Source organism: Talpa europaea, assembly GCF_964194135.1.
Source record: "Talpa europaea genome assembly, chromosome: 12".
Lineage (NCBI taxonomy): Eukaryota > Metazoa > Chordata > Mammalia > Eulipotyphla > Talpidae > Talpa > Talpa europaea.
Window position 1 is genome coordinate 73886361 of NC_140079.1, and position 23158 is coordinate 73909518.

The window sequence follows — 23158 nt, forward strand, 5'->3', positions numbered from 1 at the left end:
TCCATACTACAAATGCTATTATTTTCACCTCAGTGTTACCGTTCTGCCAGAAGATTACAAAGTCCAGACCAGAAACTTTCTGGTCTGCCACACACAATCCAGGAAGCACTTGCTTTGTTTGCTGTGGAATCACCCCTTATTTGGGAAGGATGGGGAAGTAGTCTCTATCCAGTACAGATGGTTTTTGCTCTAAAATGTAAATGGGTTAAAAAAAATTAAAAATTAAAAAAATTAAATGTAAACGGGCTGTTTTCCAAACACCGTGACTTGGCAGCTGACTGGTGGTACCTGGTTTCATTGGCAAGTTTCCAGTATCTCTCTCGCAAAAGGAATGCTGCACTTTTCGGTTGTCTCTGACGAGTGAAGATTCCCTTTTTATTCCCCAGTACTCTTGTTGGTGCTAGAAACAAGGCAAAAGTGTTTCAGATGACTTCTGGTGGGCCAAAATGAAACCAACCTGGAGCCAAGCTGGGCACTAAATAGAAATGTCTTATACAGTTTAGGCTTACTTGGGTGTATGAAGTGAGCACTTAATGGGTTAAAATACTATCACTCCCCAGAACACCTCAGCTCCCCAGTGTGTACATTTTTTGAATGGTAGAGGAAAAAAAGTCCAAAACTTTTACTTGTAAAATAAGGTTTAAAACATAGTGACCCTGGAAAGGCTTCATCTTTCTGAAGAGACGACCCTCTTGTTGGAAACTAGAGTCCCTCCAGTCATAGGTGCCCAGTGAGATCTACTGATAGATTTCAAACCCTCCTGGTAGAGTCCCAGCAGGGTCCCCACCACTGCTGCCTGGTCTGCCAGACGCTGCAGCCAGGAGTGAGCAAAGCTGGCAAGGCTGTGAGGGCTGCTCTCAGAGTACTTTCTCTCTCCCCCTAGAGAAACCATGAATGCTGCTCATGGAAAGCAGATCTTTTCTACCAAGAAGTTCAAGGCAATGGTAATTTTGTTTTTTAAGATTTATTTATTTATGCATATAAGAACTGGGGTATCAGCCAGAGGTGCGAAGGATGAGAGGATTCACCAGAGACAGAGTGGGGAGCAGAAGAGGCAGATTTTTTTTTTTTTAAAAAAAAGATTTATCTTTATTTATTTATACAAGCACTGGGTACAGTCAGAAGCGCGGGAGGGCGAGAGAATTCACCAGAGCCAGAGCGGGGAGCAGAACAGGCAGACTGACGAAGTACACTGCTGAGGGGAGCAGCGGGCGGCAGGAGAGGTCTGCGCGCCATGTGGGACCCTCCTCCAGTGGGCGGGAAGCAGCCGGGGATTGAAGCAGCGCTGCAGAGGCTGCAGGCAACTACGCAACCCAGCGCTCAACCGCTGTGCCACCAGGGAGGCCCAGAAGAGGCAGATTGACTTAAATATACTGCTGAGGGGAGCAGCAGGCAAGACAGAAAGGTATGCTGCCCCTTGTGGGTAGCTCCCTGGCTGGCTGGGGATTGAACTTGTGCTGCAGAGGCTGCGGAGGGCTTCACAGTGCTGTGCTTAATCCCTTGCGCCACCAGGGAGGCCCCGACAATGGTAATTTTTTCCTCAATAAGTAAATGTCAGTCCCTGGGACAACCACTTCATTTGTACAATCCCTACCTCAGGGCCTCCCTGGTGGAGCAGCAGGTTGAGCGCAGCGCTGTGGAGAGGTCCATGCAGCCCATGCAGCGCAGGTTCGATTCCTCATCAGCCAGGGAGATACCCATATGGCGTGGCAGACCTCTCCTGTCTCACCCGCTGCTCCCCTCAGTCTGCCTATTCTGTTCCCCACTCTGTCTCTGGTGAATCCTCTCACCCTCCTGTGCCTCTGGCCTGTACCCCAGTTCTTATATAAATAAATCTTTTTTTAAAAAAAAGAATCCCTACCTCAACCTGCAAGGTGACAAGCAACAGCCATCCCTGCTTCACAGGCTTATGAAAAGGGTAGGTGATTTGTTCAAGGTCACTCAGCTAATTTCTTATTACACAAAGCCAGTACCTATTCACAAAATTCAGGGTGAATTTCAGAATCCAGACACCTTTAATCTAATTTGCCTAGCAGAGTAAAAGCTCATGTTCTCATTCTTTTCTCTTTACCTCTTTCCATTCTAGTTTTTAATTAAACCTGTCTTTGTAATGTAATTCCCACTAACTACCAAATCCTTCCCAAGTTGCTATCCTAAATTCATGGTATATCAAAACTCTAGTAATCTAGAGGTGCAGGGGCAAAGGGGAAATATTTCATTTGGAACTGAAGGAGCCTCATCTATCTCAGCTTGAGAAAGACTGCAGGTCATATTCACTTTGAGACTGTGAAACATACGTTCAAAACACTTTGAAACTTAACTGTCTTTAGTGAATCTGCCTTTTGCAAGTGAATAATATTAAAAGACTACGTTTCTCATGCTTTGTATCTTCTTCTGGAATAACGAATACATCCCACAAATAACCCAATACGAAGTCCACTTTTTCCTCATACTGTGGTGAAACAGACAAAGGCAAGTTAGCCATTTCTGCCTCAAGACAGTCTCTCCCATTTATTTTTAAACCATAAAATAGGGCCTCCCTGGTGGCCTAGGGGTTAAGTCTCAGCACTATCACCGCTACGACCTGAGTTTGATACCTGGCCAGGGAGCTGACATATATAAGGTGCAGCAGACCTCTCCTGTCTCACCCGCTGCTCCCCTCAGCAGTGAATTTCAGTAAAATCTGCCTGTTCAGCTCCCCACTCTGTCTCTGGTGAGTCCTCTCACCCCACCCCCACACCCCTGGCCTACACCCCAGTTCTTCTACACCAAAAAAATAAAGGAAAACAACCCAGGAAGCAGGCAGTTTCAATTGTTGTTTGCTAAATGCAATTTATTGTAAGAAATTAGGTAGCATTGATTGAATCAACTTCCCACCTCCCACCCCCATCTTATATCCAGTATTCTTACAAGCAAATCTCCAGAACTGAAAAGCCAATCTTAAAATATCAAATATCAGTAATGTTAGATTTCAAAAACCACTGCTACTTACACTGTTCAGTCATAAAATCAGCAAAATTCCAGATGAGCTCTCCAACCACATATTCTTTACGCTTTTGATCCAGAACCAAATGATACTGTTGTAGCACATTTTTCTGGTATTCTTCACTGAACATCAGAGATGGATCCTGGAATTCAAGGCAAAAAGAGAGTTAATAGTCAGAACTGTCAGAATTGTAAAAGTTAGATAAAAACAAAAGATCCACATGATGATGACCAAAATATCTGTCATCGGTGGGCAGCAGTGACTGGGACTTGTTGGTGTTGGTACAAGCACACAGCCAGGATGAGTTTACTCTTCATCTCTCCTCACTAGACCAGTCTTAAAGTTGAACTACACTGGAAACAAAATTGCATCTTTGGGCTTAAGTCGGAGATGTTTAAGCAGATGTAGGAGTTCAGCTATTTTAGGAGAGAACAAAACCCTGTTGGCTTTGGCTTTCTTTTCCAACAAGAAGGACTAAAAGCCTATATAATAGGATATACTGAAAATATATTCAATTTCTAAAGGTGCAGTTGACTGCAGGGCAAGATATAGATTTCCTTTGTTTTAATGGAAGTGAGCCTGCTTAATCTAATCCTAGCCACAAGTGGCTATTTCAACTTAAACCTAAATTAAACTTAATCAAGTCAGTCACAGGCCTACTAGTAACAATTCCAGTCCCCAATATCCCATGTGGCTAGTGCCTACCATTGTGGATATAGGCATATCTCATTTTATTGTGCTTTACTTTGTTGAGCTGTACATAGATTTGATTTTTACAAATTGAAGATTTGTAGCAAAAACCTCACAACTTGTGAAAGTTCAGATGACAGTATTTTTTAGCAATGAAGTACTTTTTAAAATTAAGGTATATATATATATTTAGGCAATGCTATTACATATTCAATAGACTACAGTATAGTGTAAACATAACTTTCGTATCCACTGGGAAACCAAAACACTCACGTGACCCACTTCATTGCAACATTCATTTTATGGAGGTGATGTGGAACAGAACCTGCAATAACTCAGAGATGGGCTTATACAAAACATTTCCATCCCTTCGAAAGGTTTTATGACTGACCAGGACTCAGCATTTCTGAAAAATTCAGTTGGTTACCTTTTCAAAGAGGGAGAACAATTTTGCATCTATATTGTCTTCATATTTCCCCCATTTTACCTTTTTACAGAAGTAGGCAGCTACTCAGCATACCAAGGATAAGCATATTAAGTGTGTCCACTGGGAATCCCAGTAGTTGTGACAGGTGTGAAGTGGTTGGAGTGGGATAAGAGGCTGTGCTTCAAGAATCCGCATGACAAAATCCCCACAAGACAAAGAAGCATATCTTTGGTGATGAAATGAACAAAGTAGTGAGGAAAAAGCTAATGATTTAACCTTGCTCCAAGATTTCACTCATTTCCATTACAAATATTTAGTGCCTGCTGTGTGCTTGGGGAGCAACAATAAATAATAGGCTTCAGTCTCTCATGTGAAGCCCATAGTGTGATTAAGGAGAAAGTCCCCAGTGAGAAATGCCGCGATGGACACCGAGCAGAGGAGTTTACTCCACCTGCAGCCAGTGAGGTAAACTGAACGGGGACATGAACACAGAATAAGAGTCCATTTACTTGATGACTATAGTGAAATCTGGGCAGAACAGCCCAAGCCAGAGTAGGAAGAGCCAATGAGCAGCGTGAAGAGTACATTGTCCAGGAGTGACGGCAGAGGGCAAGGATGTGGGAAAGGAGTGAGAGCAAAGGAGAGCAACTGCCCTCATAGCCAGGAGAACAAATAACTAAACTCCCTGGGTTTAGACTGGTTAGAAGACCACGTAAGCAGCTAGTGGGAGACTGCTCTGGGGACCACACAAGAAAGGCAGGGGCCTGAGACATGGGCAGTTTCAAGTGCAAGGGCAGGCCATGATCAGTACAAGAGGGACGGGGAAGGCCATTTCTAACTCAGGCCGATGAGTAACATCACTGTCCAAGTATGAAAAACAGGCTGTTCACTCCTTACGTGGTGAAATCCTGCAATGGCGTCTGCTCCATACTCGCTCTGAATGATTGGCTTCTGATAGGTCTTATACCAGTTCTCAAACTGGGCTGTCAGTTGCAGCTGAATCACCTCTAGGTGCCCAAAGTCATGATACCAGGAGTAGTAACTGTTCACACAGATAACGTCCACATACGGTGCCTGGGACGAGAGTGGTAAAGTTTGTTCAAAAACCAGAAGAGTATATGGCCTCCCTGGTGGCACAAGGGGTTAAGACGCAACCTACGAAGCTGTCCGCAACCTTTGCAGCATAAGTTTGATCCCCAGCTGTCCAGGTAGCTACCCACTGGCACAGCAGCCCTCTCCTGTCTCGCCTGCTGCTCCCCACTCTGTCTGGTAAATCCTCTCACCCCCCACACTTCTGGCCTGTACCCCAGCTCTTACATGCATAAATAAATCAATCTTTAAAAAAAAATAAACCAGAAGATTGTAGAATAGTGAGTACTCGCACTTGTGGGGCTACTCTGGCATACAAAGTGGGAGATGCTGTCAAGAAGTGACCTGAATGGAGTAAGTCTGTTAATTGTGGGCTGACATTCCCCCGGCTGCAGCTGGGCCCTGTAAGCTGACAGGCAGCGCAGACGCCCGATGAGCTAGCCTCAGTGGACGCCCGGGGCCTATCCGGATTGCATTTTATTCCCCCCTGGGCAATGCTCCTCCACTGATCTCCCCTCACTTGCCCTGAAGAACTCTTCCTAACTGAGGGACAGATGCAGTTTTTCTCCTTCCAGAGAATCTTGGCCCAACACGCCACCCATGAGCTGGTGCTGTAGGCCAGAAACTGGCTGGAAAATTCCTGAGAGGACAGTTGAGATGAAGGAGCAGGACTGTGAGTCTACAAGATGCAGAGCTCATGTCTGAGACTGGACGACCCAACTAGTATCTAATGCTACTTGAACAAATGTGTCTCCAAAACCTGCACTGGGTCTGATATGTTCTGTCTTTCCCAAGTGAACACAGCCCAAATTGTGGCAGGAATGTGCAGGCAGAAGTTGGGAAGGTGCCTCTGGGTGGACATACTGTTCACATCCCACCAGGTAAATCTGCAACCTTCTCAAGAAGCCAGGCAGGTGCCCACACAAAGGCTTCTCTGACCACACAAGAAGACTAAAACAGTCAGTTTCCAAGAATGTTGAGGTCAGCCTTGTGCCACACTAGTGCTTAAGCACAGCCTTAATGGTTCTTTGTAGGGGCATTCTTGAGAGATGGCAACAAGATACAAATTCTTTTCTTCTTTCAGGCTAAAATAAGGGTTCATAATTTAAATCTGTACACAGTGTTTTCTAATCCATCCTTCCCTTGGATAATTTCTCTTTCTGTAGCACTTTCCTTTGAAGCCCTGGCCTTCAAGTCTCTAGCAAAGAAGCATTTTTTATTTCCTGTCACTTAAAGCTTCAGTGCCACTGGATCGTTTCCAGGAGCTGTTGTGGCCAGAACAGTGAGGGAGGCTCTGTGGTCCAGCCGGCTGGGTGAGCCTGTCCCTTCCATTCTCAACAGCGGGCGCTGGCTCTGTCAATGGTTCCCAAAGACAGTTCCTGATGGAATCACTAAAGCTTTTTTAAAAACTTATGTTCCCACCCTAAATTTACTAAATCAGCATCCAGAGAGCTGTACTTTCAAAAAGTTTCCCTTAGTGATTGTGAGAATCAGCCAGGTTTAAGGAACACTGGACCAAGGCACCTATGAGCTCCCTTAAATTGCTGCCATTTTAGGAGGATGTTAAATTGAAGTGCATAAAAATTTGAGTCTGAACTAAGAATGAATTAAATCTTTCCCTTCCCAGCCTCCTCAGATTTAGGAAGCCATGGTGCCCAGTGGATAGAGTTCTTCCCAGCAGTTCATTTTAGCAAGCATCAGGGCAGGACTAGAGGTCAGACAGAAGTGGTACGGAGACCCCCAGGCTCACCCCCAGGTCTGCTTCATAGTTGGAGTTGGTCACAAAGGTCACAGGCCGGGAGGGGTCCAAGGCTTTGGTATGGGCAATCAGCGTCCTGTCCATGGAGGGCAGAAGACACAGGTGCCATCAGTCCAGGCAGGCCTCTCAGATACCCAGCTCACCTCCTCCCTTCCCCCATCGCCACCAAGACAAAGACACTGATCTCTGCCCTACCTCGAAGTGCATTTCAGGGAAGTAACCATGTTCCTCTAGTCCTTAGGGCATGTCCCCTGATGTCATTCTTTCTCCCTCCCAAAGTCCTACCCCCAGGGGAGAGGTCACCATGCAGGGGCCAGAAGACCCAGGGATGAGGTCCTAGGCAGTGCCAAAAACTAGGCTTGGAAGCTCTGAAAAAACTTGAAAACAGGAATGGACGGGGCGTGAATGAGGATGGAATATTAATTTAACAAATAGTTAGGGAATGTGTGCCCTGTACCGGACACTCGCTAGAGACATGAACAGCTACATACAGAGCTTCATGGGTAAATGTTACTAACTGCAGTGAGAGGAGACAGGAGGATTATAAGGGGTGAACACAGGCTCTATATCAGGAGAATCAGCGACAGACTCTGAAGAAATGGCATTTATCCTGAATGGTGCTAACCAAGGAGGGCAGGTGAAGAGGCTTTTGACAACGGGACCAGTCTGTGGGCAGGCCTTCCTAGCAATCACTGGGTCATTCCCTTCACTTTCCTCACAGCACCTTCACACACTCTCACCATCTCTTCCCAGTAGAAGGCTGTGGTTTCTACATATCAGACCAGTGACCCTCACCCTCAAGCCCCAAACCCATACTCTCAAACAACCTGCTGGTCAGCTGAAGCTCCCATACCCAGCTGAGCATCTCCAGTCTGGGCAGCTCTAGCCATACCCTGCCCCATCCCTGCCGCCCTAAAAATCAGGCATCTCCCTCTCTTTTCCCCCAAAGCTCATCTGAAATCCCAGGCATCAATTCCTGAACCTGTACTCCTTACGCCCTCACAGCAGAAATTCTGTCCACCAGCCCCAGTTCCATATTCCCACCCCACAGGCTCTGGGGTTGTACTGGGAGCTGGCCTTTGCGGGGTTCGTGGCCCGGGCACTCCTCAGAGCAGAAATGGCTCAGCTCAAAGCATTCCACCAACTGGGATGTGCTGTATGACCAAGGAGGCATTTCCATGGCCTCTCCCAACTCTACAGTATGTGAAATAATTCCCCTCTGCAGCCTCCTTACCGCTGTCCAATTGTGAGAGAGGGAGCCAAGGAACACCCCAGGTGTCGAGCCTCCCTCAGAAATAGTAAACCTCCTCATATGGGGAGACACCCCTCTTTTTAAGTAGTGTTGCAGTGCTGTTCCCTGGGGGGCAGAGGGAGGGGGTGGTACTGGCATTTAGTGTATGGGACCATGCACTCTAGACAGCCTGGTCCTGTCCAACAACGTCGAAACTTTAGAACAACGTATGCATGCCATTGAAAAAGCTGTTTATGTGCCACAATTAGCTGATTTTATAAAGTGTAACCCAAACCTGAAGCACCAGTGGTTTTTTGCAGTTTTAACACAAACCAAATCTCTCAGGAATGGTGAAACCATAAAAAGTGAGGGAAACTCATACTTGGTTTTGTTTGCAGCTTCATCTAGAGGCGTTCAGTTTAGAAATGTGCATAGGAATGCATAGCACGGGAGGAAAGGGCGCCCACGCAAGCCAAGGTGCACTCCCCCATCAGCTCTTGGGATGTGCTCTCAGGGAGAGTCCACTTCTAGCTGCAGGTCTGACCCTTCACTGGGCCTTCTAGAGTCAGGCCTATGCATTCGTGTGAAATGACTTTCCTTTATATCACAGGCCTATCATGATTTGTTAAAAATTTGAAGTTGGTATAAAAAGCTTAGGTTAATTCTGGATTTCATTTCAGATATGGTGCCCCCTTGAGTCTGGGCTGGGAGGGATGGTGACCACAGCACAGGCCCAGCCCAGGACTGACCTCCACACTCCCAGCCAAGGCCTACCCAGGCTGGAGGGCTGAGGTCCCATTCCTGACCCGCTCTGGGGGAGGCAGGGACACTCACTTGAAGTATTCACCAGCAGGTGGCAGGTAGGAAGTGGGCTCATTGGCCACTGACCACATCACAACGGCTGGGTGATTCTTGTCCCTGCGCACCAGCTCCTCCATCACCTCCAGGTGGTGTTGCAGGGACACGTTGCTGTAGCTCTGGCTGCAGGGCAGGGGGAAAGACAGAGGGAGGAAAGAGGAATCCATCAGGACCCGCCAAGCAGTGCAGGCTGGGCACTATGGGCACTGGGCACTCACAGTAGCACAATGCCCACACCAGGGCTCTCGTCAATGACCACAATCCCATAGCGGTCGCAGAGCTGCATCACCTCCTCCGCGTAGGGGTAGTGGCTGGTGCGGAAGGCGTTGGCCCCAAGCCAGCGCAGCAGGTTGAAGTCCTTCATCAGCAGTGGCCAGTCAAAGCCCTTCCCTCGGATCTAGGAGGCAGCAGAGCAGAGTGTCCCCCTCCCCCGCCCCCCTTGGAGATGCACTTCTAGAGTCAGACCTCTCAAGTCTCCCCATTAGACTTCTACCAGCCCAAGTACAGGCCCTAGCAGACAATTTGTTTAACTGCTCTACTCTACCCTCAACTGTTTCAGGGGGCATGGGGAAGATGAAAATGAGAAAGCGCCCCCAAGGGACCCAGCAGCCCCAACTCACGTCTGCATCCTCATGCTTGTTGACCCCATGGAAATAGAAGGGCTTTCCATTGATGAGGAACTGGCTCTCTGTGACAGCCACAGTGCGAATCCCCACAGGGAGAGTGTAGAAGTCAGACACAGGCCCAGCGGCCGTCTGTGCTGTCAGCTTCACCTAGGAACACCAAGCACCAGGTGGGAGGCATCCCTGGCTGGGGCCCCACACCTATCCACCCTGAAGCAGGAAGGCCCCTCATAAACCACAGCAGCCCACCCACTGCAAGAGGGAGATGCAAAAATCACAGGCTTCTGCCATTTGTCCACCCTGACTCCTGGCCACGCTCTTCAAAACTGGGCCTCTCCACCAAGGGCTGAGAAAAATCAGGCCGGAACACATCACTTCAATGGACTAGGAAGCTCAGAGGATGATGCCTGCCTGTCTTCCTGTCCAATGCCCCTGCTGAAGCCAGGGCCTCTGGCTGGGGACAGAGGGCCTCCAGGAGCCCCAGAACTAACCACCATTACCTCCAATGAGTACAGGTAGGCAGGGTGCTCATGCATCAGGTATGGCCACCAGAGGTGGGCACTCGGCACCTGCAGCTGGCCCCGTCCTCCCGTCCCCTGGGCCACGACTTTGCCTTCCTCATCCAGAAGACAGACTTCTAGTTGGAAATGTTCACTGCCTTGGACAGAAATCTGGTAGTTCACTAACGCTGCAGGAGACAAAAGAGATCAGACGAGAGAGGAAAGTGACCTGAGGTGTACAGATGAGAGCTGCAGCACAGCAGGGAAGGGGCATGGAGTCTTGTGACTCCTGAGCTATTCATCCTGAGTTATGTGATTAAGGTAAGCACGCTCCATCTGTCATCAGATCTCATTTCCTCACAAAATACGGGTATATCCAGCTCGGACGGGCTGGATTTAGCTTCTTAGGTGCATAGGACCTTGTGACGGTTAAGAAATGCTGGGAAAGCCTTTTTGCCAGGGTATCTTTCCTCACAGGAAACTAGGCCACTTTGGATCTGGCTGAGGGCAGCTGCTGCCCAGAGCCCTTACCAATGTCTTGGTCCACATCAGTGTTGACGGTGATGTCATCAATGTAAGTGGTGGGTGTGGTGTAGAGGAGCACAGGCCGATGCAGTCCCGCATAATTGAAGAAGTCAAAGTTTGTGTTCTGGACAAAGTAACCTTTAGGATACCTAGGGTGGGAGGACAACAGCCAACTGGGACATTGCCCTGGGTGCTTCAGCCTCAGCTCATGCCTGCTGCGCCTCACCTTTGCCAAGGCAGCCCTACCCCTAATGGGAAGACCACTGGGAGAGGCGAGGGGAAGCAGGGTGCTGCTCACTTTGCTGTATCGTTCTTGTAGAGGATGGTCCCTGGCGGCAGGGTATGAGGGGTGAGCGTGTTGTTGATGGCGATGGTAATGCGGCAGGAGGACAGGGGCCCACTCTGGACCAGCTTGCTGATGTCAGCCTCAAAGGGGAGATGGCCCCCCTCGTGCTCTGCCACATGAACCCCATTCACCCACTGCAGACACAGGGAGGGAACAGCAGGCCAGAGCACGTGGAGGGGACGCGGCCATCTCAGGCACTCCCTCACACAGAAGTACAGTATGTGGGGGCTGAGGGCCTGCCCGTGGCCTCACCAGAGAGGAGTGACAGCCGGCAGTCAGGCACCCAGGGCAGCCTCCCTCCTGCTCAGCAGCCACACCTGCCCACCAGCCCTGCCCACTGTCCCCTGCACTGACCACAATGGCATGGTAGTGGGCGCTGCCAATCCTTAGCACCACTCTTGTGTCCAGGTCCTGGGTCCATCGCTGAGGCAGGGTTGCCTCCCGTTCGTACCACACCCAGCCGACAAAGCTACGCAGATACCTGTCTTGGCCCACGTCATTGAAGCTGGAGGGAACAGGCATATCCAGTGTGGGGCCAGACTGTGGACAAAGGGCCAGCATCAGGTCCAGATCACCTAGGCATCTAGGACTCAGGCCCAGGAGCTACTTTCCCAGAGACCAGTCCCCCTGTAACCCTGACTACAGGAAGGCTGAACAAGGTGACTTCTCCCAGACCCTGGGATTCCAGGTCACCCCACCATGACGGCTCTCTGCCAGCATCTGATCAATGTCTTGCCAGCATCTGATCAATGTCTTTTAAGGAGTTCGTTTAATTCTCACAACTCCTAGAAGTACACACCTGTCAGTCACTCATTCAAAAGCAAAAGTGTTTTAGGTGCTAGTAGGAAAAGAGTGAACAGGCCAGGTGATGGGCACTTTTTGGAAAAAAGCTTGAGAGGGATGGGGAGTGGCAGGGGACTGATTACCTTAGGAGTCAGGGCAGGCTTTTTGGAGCCAGTACCCGAGGGACACCGCCTCAGGACACCGCCTCAGGACACCCTGGCAGAACTGAGTGTACCTGAGCCCCTCAGAGAATCTCTTGGACCTCTGGCCTCTTGAAGCAGTCAGGTGGAAGGCAAGGCAGTGAGCCTCCAAGCAGCCTGGGGATGATCCCCTGAATGTGGGACATGTGGACCGCCCTCCCCCCAGATGATCAGCTGCCGCCGATTTCAGGAAGGCTGGCAGGGGCTGCTCTTTTTATTATTATTATTATTATTTTTAAAGATTTATTTATGCATACAAGAGCTGGGGTACAGGCCAGAGAAAACTGACGAGTGGGCACGCCTCGCAACCGGGCCCCTCACTTCCCCGTGAACCCTGCGCGGGATCTGGGAGGGGGAGAGGCCAGAGGGACTCACAGATGTGCCTCAGGCCCTCTTCTCGGTGGACTGGCCAAAATTAGAGGGCAGACCTGGAGTGGAGCCGCCGGCTGGCTGGGTGCCCAGCTCGGTCCTCCAGCTGAGCTTCGCAACCCAAAGTCTTCCCTGCCAGGCTGAGCTGGCCCCGAACGTCCAGCGCTACACACTCCCACCCCGCCGCGCGCGGCCGCAGACGCAGCCCAGGCTCAGTCTCCCCGCGGGGGTGGGGTGCAGCTGGGGCGGCGGCCCTGCGCTCCCCGGGGTGCCGGTCCCCGCTCCCCGCCCATTTCCTGCGCCCGCTTTCCCGGTCGGCCAACCCCAGCCCCGCGCCGGTTCCCTTTAACCACCGCCAGGCCGGCAGCCCCGAGGACGCTGGGGAAGGCGCCCCGCTCGCGCCCCGCGGCCTCCAGGGGCTCCCCGCCAGGCCCGGCGCCCCCTCCCCGGAGGCCGCACCTCCCGCAGCGGCGCCCGGTACCACTGCTGCTCGAAGCCCTGGCGCCGGGTGTCCGAGAAGTCGGCGCGAAAGCGCCACAGGCCGTCGAGGTCCTTGCGCTCCCGCGACGGGCTCTCCCGCGGGTACAGCATGCCGCCCCGCAGCGCCAGCCCGCAGCCCCACAGCAGGGGCCCGAGCGCGGCCCAGAGCCCCGCCGGCCGCCGCAGCATGGTTCCCGCGGGCGGCTCGCGCGCGTGCAGGGCGCAGGCTGGCCGGGCGCCGCCGCAGCCGGGGAGGACGGGCGGGCCGGGGCGGGGCGGGGCGGGGCGGGGCCGGGCCAGGTCACGTGCTCGCCTGACGTCCCCGCCGCGCGGTTTAAAGCAGAGCCAGGCCTGGGCGCCTTGGTGTCCCGCGCTCCCCGGCGGGCCCTCTGCCTGCCCGCCCGCCCTCCCGCCCGCGGTAAGGCGGCCGACGGTCGCTCAGCAGTAGCAGGGGCGCGACCCTCAGCCCCAGCGCCGAAGGGAGGAAGGTCCGGGGCCTGCGCCCCCCTCCCGCCCCTACCCCCCTCCCACCCCCGCGCACCCTCTGCCTTCCCCGCCCCCCACCCCTGCCCTTGACTCCCGCCCCAGGCACCGGTGGGAGGAGACTGGGCCGGGTTCCCATTTTCCAAAAAGGCTGGGCTGAGATGTGGGTCGCCTGCGTGAAGCCTCTACCTTGCCACACCTCATAACCCTTGGCCAACCCTTGGTCAGGTGTTGACTGACCCCCCACAGGGCGGGCTCACTTTTGGCCTTCCTGGAACAGGAGGAAGCAAGGAGAGGGGGCTTGTGGTCTCAGTAATATTTTTTTTTTTTAAAGATTGATTGATTTGTTTATACAAGCACTGGGTACAGTCAGAAGCGCGGGAGGGTGAGAGAATTCACCAGAGCCAGAGCGGGGAGCAGAGCAGGCAGAAGGACCGAAGTACACTGCCGAGGGGAGCAGCGGGCGGCAGGAGAGGTCTGCGCGCCATGCGGGACCCTCCGGTGGCCTGGGAGCAGCCGGGGATGGAACCGGCTCCGCAGAGGCTGTGGGCAGCTTCACAACCCAGCGCTCAACCGCTGCGCCACCGGGGAGGCCCTGGTCTCAGTAATCTTATAGCCAGACCCTCGCCATCTTGCAACAGAAAACACCCCCAGACTAAAAATTAGGAATAAGTGGGATTAAACTCTAATCATTGAATTGCATTTCCTCTTACATTGCATTTCCTCTCTATGATTAACATAGTCACAAACGGGGTTATGTTGACCCTAAATTACCCACTAACCTCAAGAAAATTTCCTTGTAATGAGATACACTGTGAAACACCACGGTAGTCTGAAATCTGAGGTGAAAACTTAGTTACCTCAGAAAAGTCCGTGCACAGCAATATTGCACAAAACAATCTCCTTTCACAGATGTAAAAAAAACCCAAACCCCTTATAAGGTCAGTTTTGCTCAGAAACCTCTCCCAGGGATGTCTAATGTAGTAAAATTCAAGTTGCCCTTCTGAGAGAGAATCGAAGTCCATCAATGAAGGTTTTCTCTCAGCTACTTCAGTCAACCTACCTGGGCCCAGTGCAGGCCTGCATGTCTCCCCATTCACCGCTTCAGTTTGTGTTTGGTTCACAGACAGATTCCACTTATCTTGACTAGATCTTTTTGAGTCTCTTCTTGGGTTGTCTATTTATCATTATTGTATACTTGGAGCCTGGACTCACCATGTGATTTGACTGTGAATCTGTTTTTGACTACTTTTCAGTGATATCCCCTACCCCTCATGCATTTCTACCCATACACCTGCTCCTTGGGCCCACAAATACCTTCCCAGTGTTGCTGTGGATGCCATAGCTTTCTTTCTCTTGTTCTCCAGATCATCTCTCCAACTTGGCTCAGATGCCAGCTTTGATTTCTTCAGTCAGAAGGCACCTATCCTTCCTGCTACGGTAGGTGTCACTGCTTGCGTAGTCAGGGGTCTGACACAGAGTTCTGGATGTCTGGCCTTAACCTAATTGGGACTCATCTTTCTCATTGTTCTAAGACCAGAATGATGTCTTAGAGGCCCTTAGGGGCCCTGTCCCCCACATGAGAGCATTATCATTTGGGTAAAGGTAACTTGGGGCATATGAGGGTGGCCTTTGGATTCCTACTACTCGAGGGCAATAATAACAGCATTCCTCCTGCGCAGACCCTCTGCTAAGGAATTCTTAAGCTCTGAAAAACTATAAAATGAGCTCATCTTTTTTTTTTTTTTTTTTAGTATGAAGATTAAAATTCTTCTATTTGCATAGGGCATCACAGTTAAAAAAATATGCTTTTGCATTATTTTGTTTTTTTTTTTTATAAATTTTATTGTTATATTCCCCATACAATTGCAGCCCCCCCATTCTGACCCCAATCCCTCCCCTCCGGCCCCCCTAAAAGTGTCTCTGGTTCATAGTTTTTTGTTGATTTTGATTTTCACTTTCTTATAGTTATTCATTTTCCTGGTCCCTTATTTACGTTTTCTAGATTCCTGCTATGAGTGAGACCATCCGGTATTTTTCTTTTTCTTTCTGGCTTATTTCGCTGAGCATGATCCCTTCCAGCGCCATCCATGTTGCTGCAAATTGCATGTGTTTATCTTTTTTGAATGCTGAGTAATATTCCATGGTATATATGTACCACATCTTCTTGATCCAGTCATCTATTTTTGGGCATTTGGGTTGTTTCCAAAGCTTAGCTATTGTAAACAGTGCTGCTATAAACATAGGGGTGCAGGTGTTCTTTGGAATTGATGTTTCTGTGTCCTTTGGGTAAATACATAGGAGTGGAATTGCTGGATCATATGGAAGCTCTATGTTTAGTAGGTCCAGAAATCTCCACACAGCTCTCCACAGTGGTTGGACCAGTTTGCACTCCCACCAACAGTGCAGAAGAGTTCCTTTTTCTCCACACCCTCGCCAACATTTGTTGTTGCTAGTTTTTTTAATATGTGCCATTCTCACTGGTGTAAGATGGTATCTCATGGTAGTTTTGATTTGCATTTCCCTGATGACAAGTGATGTTGAACATTTTTTCATATGTCTGTTGGCCATTTGCATTTCCTCTTCAGAGAAGTTTCTTTTTAGCTCTTCTGCCCATTTTTTGACTGGATTATTTTCTTTGCTGTTGTTGAGTCTGATCAGCTCTTTGCAGATTTTTGTGATCAGTCCTTTATCATTAGTGTTGGGTGCAAAAATGTTCTCCCAGTTGGTGGGGTTTCTCTTTGTTTTTGTTATTGTCTCTTTTGCTGTGCAAAAGCTCTTTAATTTGATGTAGTCCCAGCTATTTATCTTTGCCTTCACTATCACTGCTTTGGGTGATGTGTCTGTAAAGATGTCTTTGATGTGCAAATCACGTAGAGTTTTGCCTATATTTCCTTCTATATATTTTATGGTTTCAGGTCTTTTTTTTTTTTTTTTTTTTTTTTTTTTTTTTTATAGAGGCATGTTTTCTTTCTTTCTTTCTTTGTTTATACATGCACTGGGTACAGTCAGAAGCGCGGGAGGGCGAGAGAATTCACCAGAGCCAGAGCGGGGAGCAGAGCAGGCAGAAGGACCGAAGTACACTGCTGAGGGGAGCAGCGGGCGGCAGGAGAGGTCTGCGCGCCATGTGGGATCCTCCTCCGGTGGCCGGGAAGCAGCCGGGGATCGAACCGGCGCCGCAGAGGCCGCGGGCAGCTTCGCAACCCAGCGCTCAACCGCTGCGCCACCGGGGAGGCCCTGGTTTCAGGTCTTATGTCTAGTTCTTTAATCCATTTTGAGTTGATTTTTGTGTATGGTGTGAGGTAGTGGTCAAGCTTCATTCTTTTGCATGTAGCGACCCAGTTTTCCCAGCACCATTTATTGAACAAACTTTCTTTGCTCCAATGCATAGTCTTTGCTCCTTTGTCAAAGATTAGTTGACCATAAATCTGTGGGTTTATTTCTGGATTTTCTATTCGATTCCATTGGTCTGTATGTCTGTTCTTGTTCCAATACCATGCAGTTTTGATGATTATGGCTTTGTAGTATAGTTTGAAGTCTGGGAGTGTGATGCCTCCATTTCCTTCTTTTTTTTTCAGGAGAGCTTTGGCTATTCGGGGTTTTTTGTGATTCCATATGAATTTCATCAATAATTGTTCTATTTCTTTGAAGAATGACATTGAAATTTTGATTGGAATAGCATTGAATCTGTATATTGCTTTTGGAAGGATGGCCATTTTAATAATGTTTATTCTTCCAATCCATGAGCAGGGGATGTCTCTCCATTTCTTTGTGTCTTCTTCTATTTCTTTTAACAGTGTTTTATAGTTTTCTTTGTATAGGTCCTTTACCTCTTTTGTTAGATTTATTCCCAAATATTTGATTTTTTTTGTTTCAATAACAAAAGGGATGGTCTTTTTGATTTCTTCTTCTTCAGATTTATTGTTTGTGTATAGGAAGACTACTGACTTTTGCGTGTTGATTTTGTATCCTGCCACTTTACTGAACTGATTGATGAGTTGAATTAGCTTTTCTGTGGAGTTTTTGGGGTTCTCTATGTATAATATCATATCTTCTGCAAATAGTGATAGTTTGACTTCTTCTTTTCCTATTTGGATTCCTTGGATGTCTTTCTCTTGTCTTATTGCCCTGGCTAGGACTTCCAGTATTATATTGAAAAGCAGTGGTGAGAGTGGACATCCTTGTCTTGTTCCAGATCTTAATGGAATTGCTTTCAGCTTTTCACCATTGAGAATGATACTGGCTGTTGGCTTGTCATAGATGGCCTTTATGATGTTGAGGTATGTTCCTTGTATCCCAAGAATTTCAAGGGCTTTTATCATGAATGGGTGTTGCACTTTGTCGAAAGCTTTCTCAGCATCTATTGATATTATCATATGGTTTTTATATTTCTTTTTGTTGATGTGTTGGATAACGTTGATTGATTTTCGGATGTTAAACCATCCTTGTGCCCCTGGAATGAATCCAACTTGGTCGTGGTGAATTATCTTATGGATACATTGTTGGATTCTGATAGCTAAAATTTTATTGAGGATTTTTGCATCAGTGTTCATTAAGGAGATTGGCCTGTAGTTTTCCTTTTTTGTGTTGTCCTTGTTCGGTTTTGGTATTAGTGTAATGTTGGCTTCATAGAACGTGTTTGGTATTGTCCCTTCCTTCTCAATTTTTTGGAAGAGTTTGTGAAGGATAGGCACTAATTCGTCTCTGAATGTTTGGTAGAATTCATTTGTAAATCCATCAGGTCCTGGGCTTTTGTTTTTGGGGAGGTTTTTGATTACCATTTCAATTTCGCTAATTGTAATTGGTCTGTTTAGGTGTTCTATTTCTTCTTTATCTAGCTTTGGGTGATTGTAGAGTTGTAGGAATTTGTCCATCTCCTCTAGATTGTTAAACTTGTTTCCATATAACTGTTCATAGTAGTTACTGATTATTCTTTTGATTTCTGCTGTGTCCGTTGTGATTTCTCCTCTTTCATTGATGATCCTGTTTATTTGTGCTTTCTCCCTTTCTTCCTTTGTGAGCCTGGCTAGGGGTTTGTCTATTTTATTGATTTTTTCAAAGAACCAGCTCTTGGTTTCATTGATCTTTTGGATTGTTTTTTTTAGTTTCAATTTCATTTATTTCTGCTTTGGTTTTTATTATTTCTTTTCTTCTACTGGTTTTGGGGTTTTTTTGTTGTTCTTTTTCTAGATCTTTGAGCTTCGAGATTAGGTTGTTTCTTTGCGTTCTTTCTTGTTTCTTGATGTGAGCTTCTATTGCTATATATTTTCCTCTTATTACTGCTTTTGCTGCATCCCATACATTTAGGATATTGGTGTCCTCCTTGTTGTTCAATTCAAAAAATTTTTTAATTTCTTCTTTGATCGCCTCATTAGTCCAATGGTCTTCCAGTAGTGTGGTTTTTAATCTCCATGAGGTAGGAAAGTTCCTTGCCTTCTTTTTATGGTTTATTTCTAGTTTGATGCCTTCATGGTCAGAAAAGATGGTTGATATGATTTCAATCTTGGTGTATCTGTTGATGTTTGTCTTGTGCCCCAGTATGTGGTCGATCCTGGAGAATGATCCGTGTGCGCTTGAGAAAAATGTGTACTCCGTTTTTTTGGGGTTTAGTGTTCTATAGATGTCTGTTAAGCCCAATTGCTCTAGGTCCTTATTTAGAGCTTTGGTTTCTTTACTTATTTTTTGTCTTGTTGATCTATCCATTGTTGATAGTGGTGTGTTGAAGTCTCCCACTACGTATGTGTTTTCTCTGATGTCTGTTTTCAGAGAGGACAACAGTTGTCTGATATATTTTGGTGCTCCTTCGTTTGGTGAGTATATGTTAATGAGTGTTATTTCTTCTTGAAGTATTGTCCCCTTGATCATAATGTAGTGACCATTGGGGTCTCTTTTTATCTTTTTGAGTTTGAAATCTGTTTTATCTGATATAAGTATAGCTGTTCCTGCTTTCTTTTTTGGTCCATTTGCTTGTAGGATTGTTTTCCATCCTTTAACTTTGAGCCTATTTTTATCTTTTGTAGCTAAATGTGTTTCCTGGAGACAGCAAAAGGTTGGGTTTTGTTTCTTAATCCAGGCTGCAACTCTGTGTCTTTTTATTGAAGAGTTTAGTCCATTTACATTTAGAGTTAATATTGATATGTTAACATCTGTATTTGCCATTGTGTTTGTCTTTCCTTTGATTTTATTTATTTATTCTTTTAATAATTTTTTTTTTTGGCCTTCTTTCATTGTTATTCGTCCCTCTGAGGTTCTGGCTTTAGGACTCCTTGTAGTATTTTTTGGAGTGGGGGTTTAGTTGCAATGAAATTCCGGAGTCTCTGTTTGTCTGGGAAGGTCCATATTCTTTCTTCAAAGAGGAAGGAGAGCTTTGCGGGATAGAGTATTCTTGGTTGGCATCTGTTTTCTTGGAGTCTGTTGACTATGTCCCTCCACTCTCTCCTTGCCCGTAGTGTTTCTTCGGAGAAGTCTGATGTCAGCCTGATTGGTTTTCCTTTGAATGTTATCTGTTTCTTCCCTCTTGCCAGCTTCATTATTTTTTCCTTGTCCTGGATTCTTGGGAGCTTTACTATTATGTGTCTTGCTGTATTTTTCCTTTCGTCGTGGAAGTTTGGTATTCTTCTTGCTTCTTGTATATCAATTTTCAGCTCCTTCTTCACATTTGGGAAGTTCTCTTCAATTATCTCTTTGAATATTTTCTCTGTTCCTACATCTCTCTCCTCTCCTTCTGGTATTCCTATAACTCTTATATTTCCTTTCCTCATGGAGTCAGATAGTTCCCGAAGTCTTTCCTCGTTCTTTTTCCTTCGTACTTCTCTTTCCTTTTCTGTTTTGGTTCTTTTTATTTCTGTGTCTTCAAGATTACTTATTCGTTCTTCCATTTCATCTATTCTGCTTTCATTGCTTTTCCCAGAATTCTTTAGTTCTTCCATTAATTCTTTGATCTCCTGCATTTCTTTTACTTCCCTCTTTAGGGACTCAATTTCTTTCTTCTGACCATTGTTTTCCCTCTCTAGGGACTCAATTACATTCTTCTGATTGTTGATTATTTTTCCCTTATCATTGTTTTCCTTTATGACTTCTGTCAGTTTTTTAATCACGGCAATTTTAAATTCTCTTTCTGGAAGGCTCAGAAATTCTTCCAAGTTATTGTCGTTGCAATCTGGGGGCTGGTTTTCTTTTTGTGGTGTGCTTTTTCTCTGGAGAGTTGCTAGGTTGCGTGTGGTTCTTCTCCTCCCTACTGTCTGTTTTCTAATTTGCCGTATGCGTTGGGACACTGTGTTGTTGGGACTGGCTGGCATCTTGGGTGGGCTTCTCTGCTCCCCTCTGGTTCCTCCAGGAGTCATCTGTCAGTTTCAAGCAGTCTTTACTGGAGAAAGGTCCCTGTTCTAAAATGCCGATGTGGGGACACACTCCCCTGTGCGCCTGGTCTGCCCCGGCGGTGGGTTCCTGCTCCCCCTCTGGGCTTGGACTGCAGGCCAGAGGGGGTCTGGCGTGGGCAAACTTCCCCCGCTCACCTCTGGCTCCTGAGGAAGCCTTCTGCAGGTAGTCTTTACTGAAGAAATGTCCCTGTTCTAAAATGGTGATGTGAGACACACTCACTGCGCGTCTGGTCTCAGGCACACTCTTCTGCGCGCCTGGTCTGCCCCGGCTGTGGGTGCTCGCTCTCCCTGTGGGCTCAGACTACTTGTTCGGAAGGGGCCCGGTGTGGGCTAACTCCCCAGCTGGCCACTAGCTCCTTCAGGAGCCTCTGCTGGCTTCAAGTCGCTAGGTGGCGCCAGAGATCTCTCCTAGAGCCCTTGGGGAGCTGATTTTCCACCCGGTGGGACAGGGAGCAGAGCGGGGATGGTAGGGTACACCTCAACGGCTTTGGGGTGCTGTGTCTGCCTTGTGCCCCACCGTCGTGGGGAACCCACGCCCCTAATTTCGTGCCCCGGGTCTCAGTTCCAAAGCCCTCAGTTCCAGGATGCGGGCTGTAGCCCAGATCAGTGGCGCGGGAATGGCGCCTTTTGAATCCCGCTTCCCTGCCTGGGCGCCTTGTTCCTGCTCACTCAGGGAGGGCCTCCGTGGTTTCGCTTACCGGGCAGCCGGGGCTGTGTGCTGGTGCTTGTCTCCTCCTGGGGGCGGGGCTCTCTTTAATGGCGCCTGGAGCTCACCTCTGTGGCGGATCCTGCAGGGTTCTCCACAGCTCCCGTTCACGGGGTGTGGTGGCTGAAATAGTTCCTTTCCACTCACAGTCCCACTTGCTGCGTCCGTTTTTCTTGTTGGCCGTTTTGGTTTGTTGTTTCCCTCCTCTCTGCCGGTCGGAGAGTGCCGACTTTGTGGGCGGTGGAGGGGAGCAGGGTTCTGCGCTTCCCTCCCTTCTGGTCCTCTTTTATGGCAACTTTCTTCTTTGGGCAGTTTGCTGGAGTCGTCTGTTTATCTTCCGTGTCCCAGTTCTCACTGGGACCTGCCGCTTTTCCTCCCTATTAACTTTTTTTAATGGGAGATCTTACTCGCAGCGTCTCCTCGCCGCCATGTTGCTCCGCCCCCTCGAGCTCATCTTTTTATGTACAAACAAGGAAATTGAGGCTGAGAGAGGTGAAGTGACTTGCTTAAGGTAACACCCCCAAAGCTACAGTGACCATTGTTGATGGCACATTCACCCCTCTCCTTCCCCAGTATTCTGCATCCAGAGAACTTCTGATATTAAGGACAGAAAAATAACATATGCTCCTCCTGGTGGTGGAGTGCAGCAATGCACAGATGTGAGGTCCCAAGATTGCTTGTAACAAGCAAGTCACAGGACACTCAGCTGATCAGAGCGCAAGTTTGACACTTCCCTTCATGATGCTTTTAATAGATAAATTTCATTGCATTTTTGAAATATCACAATTTGATATTGAGAATTATTAGACATCTTGTTTCCATCACTGAACAACAAATACATGTTATTCATTAGTCTGCTAATCAGTTTCTTGTTCAGAAAGGTAGGTAATATAAAAAGTTTTCTGATATCTTTGAGCTTAACTCTTGTGACCTGCTGTATTGAAGCAGTTGGATTTGATGCCAATAACTTTATGAGCCTGCAATAGTGAACAAACAATACCTACACTCATTTTAACCCCGCAGGTAGATTTTTTTTATTCGAGAAATTCAAATGTCAACAAGAGACCCACTCTCCTAAATAATGACACAGATGGGGAAGTGAGCATACACATCCTCATCTTGCCATGGAAAATTAGTGAAACACCCTTGATCATATGCCATATTTGGCAACAGATTGCTGTGGCCAGTTCCTTTTCTTTCTTATATTTTTTCAGGGTTCATGTTGCAATCATGAAACCAAGTATGGGTTTTGATTCCAAATTCACATATTTAGGGAGATAAAAGCAGACTATGATACATGTATATGGATGAAAAGTAAAGGCTCATGGTTAATCACATTGTAGTTTTTCTATGATAGTCAGAAGCCTCAGTCTTTTAAGTCCTTCTGGATGTCCCACAGGGTATCTGCACTTCTCTTGATTTGAGCAACCTCATTATCTTTTAGCTTCTAATTGCTAATACACAAGCATTCTGGGTACCTGGGAAGCTCAGGAAGATTTCATTCTCAGTGCTATATACATCCCTTTCTCCATTGTTGACATTGAATGAATCCTGGACAGATTTTTGAACATGGATTCAGTGCAATCAACTACACATAATCCAGTAGCCCAGTTGGTGTATCCTTTCAGCTAGATGACTTATTGGCATTTGCAATCACCATGTTATCCAGTTCCTTCCAGTTTTTACTATCATTTGGGATTCAGTTCCTGGAGAGAAACATCTGC

The 23158-nt window shown here is 47.6% G+C and overlaps 2 protein-coding genes across 3 annotated transcripts in view; both read right to left on the minus strand.

Moving 5' to 3' along the window:
- Nucleotides 1–15851, minus strand: part of SEPTIN14 (septin 14) — a gene marked incomplete at both ends in the record, with an annotated part of 257692 nt that extends 241841 nt beyond the window's left edge. Inside the window, one exon of the mRNA XM_084249182.1 lies at nt 15690–15851. Coding sequence (XP_084105308.1) covers nt 15690–15851 — 162 coding nt within the window. The remainder of the gene's footprint in view (nt 1–15689) is intronic.
- On the minus strand, nt 93–13055 carry GUSB (glucuronidase beta; the record flags this gene model as incomplete). Of its 2 annotated transcripts, XM_084250873.1 has the most annotated exons (12): nt 93–400; nt 2993–3128; nt 5001–5177; nt 6943–7027; nt 9017–9163; nt 9259–9437; nt 9661–9813; nt 10164–10351; nt 10695–10837; nt 10987–11168; nt 11389–11574; nt 12846–13055. In XM_084250873.1, 12 exons carry the CDS (start codon nt 13053–13055, stop codon nt 216–218), a joined length of 1971 nt encoding a protein of 656 aa, XP_084106999.1. In that variant the 3' UTR covers nt 93–215. The 2 variants fall into 2 exon arrangements, with proteins under 2 accessions (XP_084106999.1, XP_084107000.1); XM_084250874.1 differs by lacking the exons at nt 10695–10837; nt 10987–11168; nt 12846–13055 and having other exon boundaries at nt 11389–11455.
- Nucleotides 15852–23158: the final 7307 nt, after the last annotated feature.